The 9,530-nt window shown below is 55.2% G+C and overlaps 2 protein-coding genes across 2 annotated transcripts in view; one reads left to right on the plus strand and one right to left on the minus strand.

Moving 5' to 3' along the window:
- The window catches only part of RASGEF1A (RasGEF domain family member 1A), a gene marked incomplete in the record, with an annotated part of 20,533 nt that extends 18,352 nt beyond the window's left edge, over positions 1-2,181 (minus strand). Inside the window, 1 exon segment of the mRNA XM_027771477.1 lies at positions 181-2,181. Coding sequence (XP_027627278.1) covers positions 181-252 — 72 coding nt within the window.
- The window catches only part of LOC102498050 (uncharacterized), a 12,058-nt gene continuing 4,338 nt past the window's right edge, over positions 1,811-9,530 (plus strand). Inside the window, exon 1 of the mRNA XM_027771478.1 lies at positions 1,811-1,912. Within this exon, the coding sequence (XP_027627279.1) occupies positions 1,811-1,912 (102 nt within the window). The remainder of the gene's footprint in view (positions 1,913-9,530) is intronic.

A 9,530-nucleotide genomic window follows, 5' to 3' on the forward strand; every position in this document is an offset into this window, starting at 1 on the left:
GGATTCCTTGGGCCGAGGCTGGCGCCCCCCTGCAGGCAGGACACTAGGGGCTCCCGCAGCCCCGACGCTCCATCCTTCCAGCCTGGTGTGCAAGAGGCAGCCAGAGGGCGAGGGGCAGGCACCCTGTTCACCCAGACCACAGTCCAGAAAGCACATTCAGTGCACGAAGGGCAGCATTACCTCCATGCACCCTCGGGCGGCCAGGGCGGTCCTGGGGCCTGGCCGTGGCTCCAGCGAGGAGGCGGCTGCCATGGGAACCAGCGCAGCACCTCACGGCTTCCCCACAAAGGCTGGCCACTGGACGGCGACAATTAAGGCTTTGTTACCGACGCCTGTGCGTTTCTCCTCCTGAATTCCTTCTATTACCCAGTTCCGCGTGAATCGAGTGGCTCAATCTTGCCATCTCCACGGCACACTCCGAAACACAAATTCTGCAGAGTCCGGGCTTTTCTGCTTCCTCCTGCCCTCCTTCTTTCCCCTTTCTGTCCAGTCAGCTTCTTCTGTGGGGCACACAATGTCATTGTCCACCAATAACCGTCCCATTATTGAGACTTGAGAGGCATCCCAGGGGCCAGCCGCAAGACCTCAGAGGCTCCTGCCCTTTCCTTGCAGGGTGGGCGGCGGCAGGCTGGCCACCCGCTCAGGCCTCCCGGGGGCAGGGACGGCCGAGGGCCCGCTTTGTCCCTTCCCTTTGCCTCGGTCCTTGCTCCCTCGTAGGCCAACTCCCTTGGAGCTGCAGAGGTCACCAGGGCACTCCTGCATGTGGGCAGCACCTCAAGGCATGGGCTGGGCACAAGGGGATGTGGACTGGGTTGATCTTGCAGCCAGGCCTGTCACCTGAGGGAGTCCCCTCTGGGGCCCAGAGAAGGGAAGGCTGAGAGTGTGCAGACCCCACTGAGCTGGCCCTTGGGGATCCCCTCCTAGAGGCTCCCTTGGCTGCTGGGAGGAGGCCCTGCACTACAAACAGGCCATGAGGGAGGGAGAGCAAGCTGGCTGGATCGAAACGGAGGGTCCATGGAAAGCTGGACCTCAGGGATGGTCGAGTGGGGCAGGGGACAGGTCATGAGGCAAGGGACAGGCCACGGGGCAGGCAGTTCCAGGAGTGAGCAGCAGCCCTGCCCCTCTGTGCCCGCCTGGGAGTGCTGGGGTACGGAAATAGAACGTACAGTTCTGTTATCTTTAAATGACATCTAATTAGGCTGAGCAAAGATTTCTCCTTTGTGTTTAAAAACAAATAAAAATCAATTTCCCTTGCTTGAATTGTCATTGTTTTGGCAGGCACCCAGAGTGGAGCCCCAACGGAGAGCCTGCTGCACCGTGGGAGCAGGAGATGTCCATGTGACCATCGTGAGCTGGGGACAGGGGACACCAACTCCCTGCAGGGCCCAGAGGGCCCTGGACTGTCCAACCCATCAGGAAGTGGACCAGGACACACCCAGGCCACATTCCCAAGCAGCTTTCCTGCCATACACCCTGCATCCCCTGGCCCTGGGGGCTGGTGGCCAGGTGGTCAGCCCCCAGGAGTATCAGCACCAGCGTCCTCTGTCCCTCCCCAGAGTAGTTCACCTTCTGCCCCCCATTGTCCAGACCAAGGAACACAGTCCCAAAGGGTTTCAGTCACCAGTCTCAGGTCTCTGCTCACAAGTGGCAGAGTTGGGGTCTGAACCCTCTGAGCGTGACCACCATAATCTGACACGCCACCCAGGGTCATCAGCATGGGGCTCAGGAGAAGAGAGGGTACAAGGTGGAGGCAGGGGAATCTGGCCAACGCCCTGTGAGTGGACGAGGCCTGGCCCAGGAGGAGGCGTCCATGTCTGGAGTGCAGGGCAGAGCTGTGAATACAACACTGCCAGGCGAGGGTGTCAGGCTGGAGCCCGAGGAGCCAAGCTGGCAGCCGGGCCTGGCGCTGCCAGTGAGCGACAAGGCAGGGGGCTTTCTACCACCCACTGAGCCATCCCACACCTTGTCACGACACCCTCAGAGGCCCTGCGGTCCACTTTCCAGGTGAGGTGCAGGCGTGGGCGCCGGGGCCAAGGCAGGCCCAGGATCCCAGCCCAGGTCTTCAGCCTGCCAGCAGGTATGGGTCAGGTACAGCCAGGGGCTGTGGAAGTGTGGCTTAGAACAAGACAGGGGGACCAGCAGATGGTGTAATGGCTATGTCATTGAACTCACACATAGTCAACCGTGGTTCGAGTCCTGGATCCAGCGGCTTAAAACTCACACCCGGCTAGTGTGTGTGCGTGCCCAAAGTCCCAGGAGGAGAACGAACGAGAAGGGATTGCAGCGTTGCCAGCCCCCTGGGGGGTGATTTCTCACTTTCTCTCTCTCTTTCTGGCGAGCAAACATACCCTATAGCAAAAATCTCTCTAAAAAAAAAACAGAAAGGACAAGACGCAGGTACATTCTGGGTCTTCTTCCTGTTTCCTGGCACACAGCTCCCAAGCCTTGAAATCACTGAAGCACCTTTCAGCGCTGCTAAGACGGCTGGGGACTGGGGCTCCTGTGCAGCCTCGGGATGGGGGCTGGTTGTCAGGGGAACCAGGCTGAGTCTGGAGGGTGGAATTTTCAGCCCCGCTCTCACTTCCAAGAGGGGGACCAAGGGTTAAGTGGATTGCCAATGACCAATGACACGATCACATGTGCCTACCAAAAGGTGCTTCTCACAACCCGGAGGACAGAGTTTAGAGAGCACGGAGAGCTGCACACACAGAGGCTGCAGGGTGGTGCCGGAGAGGGCGTGGCCACCCGCGCCCCCAGCCCTGCCCCGCGCAGCCTTCCCTCCGACTGAGTAGCTGCACCCTCTCTAAAGGCCTCTGGAGTAAGTGGGTGGCTGTGAGTAGTGTCTCCCTGAGCCGTGAGCTGCTCCGGCAGATTATTCGAACCTGAGGAGGAGGTGTACAAACCGATTTATAGCCAAGCAGACAGAGGCACAAAACCCAACCCATGCAAGTACCTGGCATTGGAAGTGGGGAGGGAGCGAGGTAGGTGGGGGGCGGTAGCCACACGTGCAGCCTGTGAGCTCTGATGCTGTGTCCAGGTAGATGGTGTCAAAACTGAATCGAGGGGACCAGCAGTTGGCATAATGGCTATGTCACTGGACTTCCATGTAGTTGACTGTGGTTTGAAACTTGGACCCGGTGGCTTAAACTCACGCCAGGCGCATATGCGTGCATGCCCAAGATCCCAAGAGGAGAATGGAGGAGAAGGGATTGCAGTGTGGCCATCCCCCCAGGGGGAAGAGTTCTCACTTTCTGTCTCTCTGTCTCTCTGTCTTTCTGGCGAGCACTTGCGCCCTACAGCAAAAACCTCTCAAAAAAAACTGAATTGGAGGACATGCAGCTGGTGTCCACTGGAGAAGTGGGGTCAGAGTGTTGTATCGAGTGACAGAAAGTAGGAAAACCTTTTCTTCCCCTTATCCCTATTGAAGAGAACCTCCCGAAGAACACGAAATTCGCCCAGGAAATGTGGGGCCATGGGATCAGTATTATGGCCAGAAGGACAGGAGAGATCACAAGCAGAATTCCCTGCAGAGACAAGTGGACGGGAGGATGACACTGTGGTGCACACTTTCCAACTGGACACCGGAAACATGACCTGCATGGACTGCTGGGCTCCATGAACGCAAAGACCCATTCCAGCGTCCGGAGTCTCAGCTCACAATGCCGTCCACTGTAACACCAACGAAACCCAAAAAGGTCCCCAAACAGAAATGTATAGGTGACAGAAAGACATAGACACTATGTGATCTAGCTGAATATTAATAAAAATGTCAAACCAAAAAAAAAATTCACTCACTTGATGAGAACACTTCAAGTCCTAAATCTGGTGTCTTGAAAGTCATGCCGAGGGACCAGCAGTTAGCGTAATGGCTATGTCGCTGGACTCCCATGTAGTCAACCACGGTTCGAGCTCCAGACCCAGTGGCTTAAATTGACGCCAGGTGCGTGTGCGTGTGCGTGCGCGTGTACGTACGTGCCCAAGATCCCAAGACGAGAATGGAGGAGAAGGAATTGCAGTGTGGCCATCCCTCCTGGAGGGTGATTTCTCCCTTTCTATCTCTCTGTCTCTGTCTGTCTTTCTGTCAAGGGCATGCTCCCTATAGCAAAAAACAAACAAACAAACAAACAAACACAGTCTACAAAAAAAAAAAAAAAAAGAAAGAAAGAAAACAAAGTCATGTCAAGTATATGTGTGTGTGCGCACAAAATCCCAGGAGGGTTCTCACTATTCCTCTCTGTGTCTCTCCAGCAAGCTCACATGCCCTATGACAAAAAAAAAAAACTTAGAAAACAACAAAAAAAGCCCTTAGTCATGTTAATGTTAAAGAAACAATCCTATTATGGACATGTCAGAAAAATAACTTTTAGAGGGCCAGCCAGTGATGTGGTGGTGAAGGCAGCTAGATCTCACAAGGCTGAGTGGCTCAAATCCTGAACTCAATGGCTTGAAAAAGCGCACAGGTGCATGTGCGTGCACGTGTGTGTGCCCAAAATCCCGAGAGGGGAAGGGAGGAGAACGAACAGCGATGTGGTCATCCTCCCTGGGCGGGTGATTTCTCACTTTCCCTCTTTCTTCCTCTCTCTGTCTTCTCTCCAGTAAGGCATATGCCCTATAGTAAAACTAAAATAAATTAAATAAATAAATAAATAACCTGTAGGAGAAAACTCCCTATCAAATTTGTATGGCCAAAGCTGGACTCAGAGAGAAATTCATATCCATTGTAAGTAGACAAGACTAAGCACTTCATTCAGAAGCTCAGAAGAGCTAGAGCAAACAGGAAGAGGGAATTGCTGAAGGTGAATCAGAAGATTTAATCAAACAAGAGAGCAGAGGTGCGTATTAAGTTCTGAAGCTGATTCTCTGAAAACACAGATTCAAAAGATAAACCCCTGGCAATTCTCATCAAGGAAAGGAAGGAAGGATGCGAGGGAGGAAGGATGGAAGGAAGGAAATGCAAAAATACACTGGGCAGGAAAAAGGGAAACTTTAAAAGAATCAACTATGTAAATCTATGCTAAATGATCTGAAAGCTCTTTGAACTGGGATATTATCCAGAAAACACAAATACCCAAAATAGACTAAAAATGTTTAGAACCCAAAAAGACCAATAACCATAGTACAAATTAGGTAAGTTGACAGCCAACTAAACCTCAGGGAAAAATAAAAGCAAGCTCTGGCTGAGATAGTTTCTAAAATGAATGATTTCAAGCCTTTGAGACTAAGATAATTTTCTATGATATTTAAACCATTTCAACTATGCAATTCATATTGAAAAGCTTTCCTATTCATTTTATGAGGCTAACATAACCATGATTTATAAATGAGACAAATATGGTTCCTAATAGAAAAGAAGGTATAAATTCTCACCTATGAATATAGATGAGGCGTACCCAAAGCGACAGAGTGACATACCAGGAAAAGAAGCCCCGCAGACCCAGTGGGGGTTACTCCAGGAACCGGGGGATGGTTTAGCTCAGAAGAGCTAATAAGTCAACACATGAACAGCCCCGAGGAGGACAGGCATCTAATGATTTTACTGGATACGCAAAAGCCTTTGAAGACACTGATTCTCCATTCTTGGGGTACACTCTCACCGATGAACGTAGGAGTGAGGGCCCTGCTCACAAGGAAGAACGTCTGTTTGAAATGTAAGACCAATTACAGACGTAGTAAAACGTGCAGGCCTTGTCGTTACAATGGAGCTCAAGCCAAAGACAAATGCCATGATTTAATGTAGCTGTGTACCTTTTAGAAAACAGAAAATAAATAAAAGATACGTTAGAAATAGAGGTGCAATGTTCCTTGTGTAAGAAATAGGGTTACACTTGGGTTTTCCAGGAAGCCAAACTGAAAATCTGCTCAAACTAACAACAGAGTTGGAAGGTCAATGAGCTAAGATGGTATCTTAAATATTAAGAGTTTACCTCTCTGCGTCCCTGGTACAGGGGTCCTCAGGGTCCCCATGGAATGGTCCTGGATGCTCATCCAGTGGCAGTGGGCAGGCATGCTGCCTGTCTGTGTGTGCCCCGTGTCTGCGCACCTGTGTGTGTTACCGTCTGTGTCTTTCCGTGCGTGGGTGTGTGTGTGTGTCTCTGCGTGTACGTCTGTCTGTGCAGGTGTGTGCATCTGTACAAGCCTGTGTATGTATCTTTGAGCTGACTGCGTATATCTGTGCATCTCGGTGTGTATGTGCTCCTATGTGCCTGTGTGTATGTCTCTGCATGTGACTGGTATGTCTGTGTCTACCCACATGTGTCTCCTCAGATCTCCCATCCCTGCAGTCCCTCCAGCCGTCATTCAGGAACCTGCTGTCCCCAGAGGACCTGCTCCACCAACCAAGCCTGCTACCCACAGCCCCTTCCCTTCATACACTGTGACACCCTGCCACTCATTCCTTGGGCTGTCTTATGTGTGTCTGTGTGTCTGTGTGTGTGCATCTATATGTGCCTGTATGTCTATGTCTGCATGTCTGTGTGTCTCTACGTATGTCTCTCTGTGTGCATATACAGATGTGTGTGTGGCTCTGTGTGCCTGGTGCCAGCACACACCATGGGCTGTCCGTGCATGTGTCTCCATGGATCGGTGTGTGTGTGTGCACATATGTCTCTGTGTGTCTGTGTATGTGTGCCTGGTGTCTGGCCTCCACTGGGCACTTGCTCATCCCTCTTCTAAGGGCATCTGCTGTGTGCAGCCAGGGGCGCCCTGGACACCAGGCTGAGGGCAGCCTGGCCCAGGCTGGAATGTGGTACCTCCTGCCCTAGTGCTGCCACGACCTCCTCAACCTCCCTGGGGAGCCTGCCCCCCACCTGCCACTTGAAGAGTGAGGGCCAGCGGGCTGAAAGACCTGCAGGAGCTGCATAAGGGAGGCTGAGTCTCTGAGGTCGTCTGACTCAAGTTCGCCAGCCCAGGAGAGTAGGAGGGGCTTGCAAGGCAGCCACAGTGACATTTGGGAAATGCCAGAGGCTGGGCCCAAGCCAAGAAGGCGGTGTGAGTAGAACTGTGGGGGCGGGGCTCTTCCCAGGCAAGCCCAGCCCGTGGTGCCCTGGGTTTGCCAGCAAAACCCCTGAGCCAGCCAGCACCCAGTGGGTTGCATGGACAGGGCCTAGGGAGTACAGGGGCCAGGCAGGAGAGAAGTGAAGGGCTGAGTGGGGGTATCTGGCTGCTTCCATCCACTGCCACCTGATTGCTCACACCCTGAAACCTGAGAGCCTCGGGGCTCTCCCTAGTCCTGGAACTTACAGGGTCCAGGCAGCCTGAACCAGGCACAGCACAGACCTCCTGGTCTGAGAGCCAGGTCTGACCCCTGAGCCCCTCTGGGACTCACTTTCCCTGTAAACAGAACAAGGAGACAGGGCATCAGCCACACGGCGCTGTCCATACAGGTCACCTCAGCTCTCATGCCCTCCCTCATTGCTCTGTCGGGGCTCTCCAGCCTGCGCCATATGCTCAGGGTGGGAAACCCACACAGCTCACCGTCTGAGGATTGAAGTCGGAGCCAGGCGCCATGGGGACACAGGATGGAGCCCTTACTGCGGGGAGAAATCAGGGAGGACTTCTAGAGGTGGGGGGTTTTGGATGGGCTGCCAAGGATACCCAGGGGTTCCCTGGTGGGTTAAGGGGCAGGAAGGCAGGGAGCTGTCCCAGTGTGGTCTCCTAACTGATGGGGCAGTTCTGACAAACCCAGTCATCCTTGGGGCACGCATGAGCAGCTGCCCTGGAGGGTGAGGCCCCAGAGCCCAGAGGCATGGGAGGAGCAGGAAGCTTCTATGGGCTGGCCAGCTCCTCTCAGGCTCATGGGCCCCCTTCCCCCCAAAGGTCAAATCCTACTCATCCGCATCCAAGCAACCCTTCCTGACTGCATGGCAGCCCAGGCCCTGCACTGCGGTGGCCCACCTGCTCTGCCCTGTGGGAACGTCCCCGTTGATGCCCGTGCCCAGGCCAGGCCAGGACCTCGATGCACTCAGGGAGCAAGCTGGTATGAGATGCTGCTGTTACCCTCTCCTTCCCAGCCCTGCATCCCGCCCTAGGGCCACACCTCCCCAGGGTAGAGCCTCTCTCTGCTCTTCCTGGGGGAGCTCAAACAGAGAGCCCAGCAGATAGGCTGCAAGACGGCTCTTGCTGAAGCAGGCGAGACCCAGAGTGCCCAGGAGGAGTCAGGGGCCTGCAAGGGGCTCAAATTAGTACTCCCCATCAGAATGACCCCTGAACCCAGGCCCGCCCCCTCCCTGCAGGCAGCATCTCCTGGGAGGCTGGATACCTGGCTGTCCCACCATGCCTGTCCCCACCTGCCACCTGCCACATGGTAGCCTTTCTTGCCTCCACAGAGGTGAGCAATACCCTCCTTCCGGGAGCTGCCTGATTCCACTGCCTCCCACAACCACCGCCTGCACCCCGCAAGGCCTGGACTTCCCACTCAGGTGGCCCTGCACTCCTCTGCCTCCTCTGTCCACCCCCAATCTGATTCGTCACCTGCCCCACTGTGGTGGCCCCCTGCTGTCCGTGGCCCTCCACCCAGCAGCCAGCAGTGCCCTCACAACCCCAGGCACACCCACTTCCCAGCACACCCTTGTCACCCACCAGCCACGTGGCCTGGCTGACCTCTTACGCTGGCCTGTCTGCTGCTGTTCCTCTGGCTCCTGGACACACAGGCAGCTTCCTCTTCAATCCCTGCCCTAAACATTCCCTGGGGTGCTCCCCCCACTCGGCCCCCCCACCTTGCCTAAGGTGCAAACACCACCCAACACCACAGTTTGTCGGTCAGCATGCCAGGAACCAAACTGTCAGACCCCTGTTTGCCAGGGTGAGCTGGACTGCCATTACTGGTCCCAGTGAGATGGGGTGAGGGAGCTTCCGGCTGGAGGAGTGAGTGGAGGGACACGTCCTATGGAGACATTGAAATGCCGGCACCAAGAGCCTGCCGTGGGACCTGTCAGCCTTGGTCCCTGAGCCAGGTTGCACTGAGCAGGCCGGGCCAGCTGGCAATGGACACTCCGTGAGCAAAGACCATGCCGTGTTGTTCCAGCCGCGGACGGGCGGTTGTCACTACAGCCTAAACTGTCCGCCTTACTGGCCACCAGGAAACACTGATGAGGCTTTTCCTGTCTCCCCGTTAGAGCATGAGCTTCGAAGACAGGGACTGCACACAGCAGGCGCTCAATAAATGTCCGCGGGGTAGTGAAGCAGCTAGGGACAGAGGAGTCCTGCGCCTCCCACACAGCCAAGGCCGGTCCGAGGCTGCGAGGGCCGGTGCCCCCTCCCCCGCCAGGACACCAGGCACACCCAGCGACTGCACCTGAGTCACACCGCCCAGCTCTGCTCAAAGGAGGGTGGGAAATGCGCCAGTGCCCGGCTCCGGAATCATTCGGACCCAGCTCCCGACTGTCCCCGGGGCGCCTCCAGCCCACTCAGGCTCCACTCTTTAAAGTCACACTCAGTCGCGGGCCCACACCGCAGGTCCCGCCCTCACACACCCCATATATAAACGTGCCACATTTCCGCCCGCCGCTCTCGCCCACGACGCCCGCGGACTC

Source organism: Tupaia chinensis, unplaced genomic scaffold (genome assembly GCF_000334495.1).
Source record: "Tupaia chinensis unplaced genomic scaffold, TupChi_1.0 Scaffold000217_1, whole genome shotgun sequence".
Classification (NCBI taxonomy): Eukaryota; Metazoa; Chordata; class Mammalia; order Scandentia; family Tupaiidae; genus Tupaia; species Tupaia belangeri.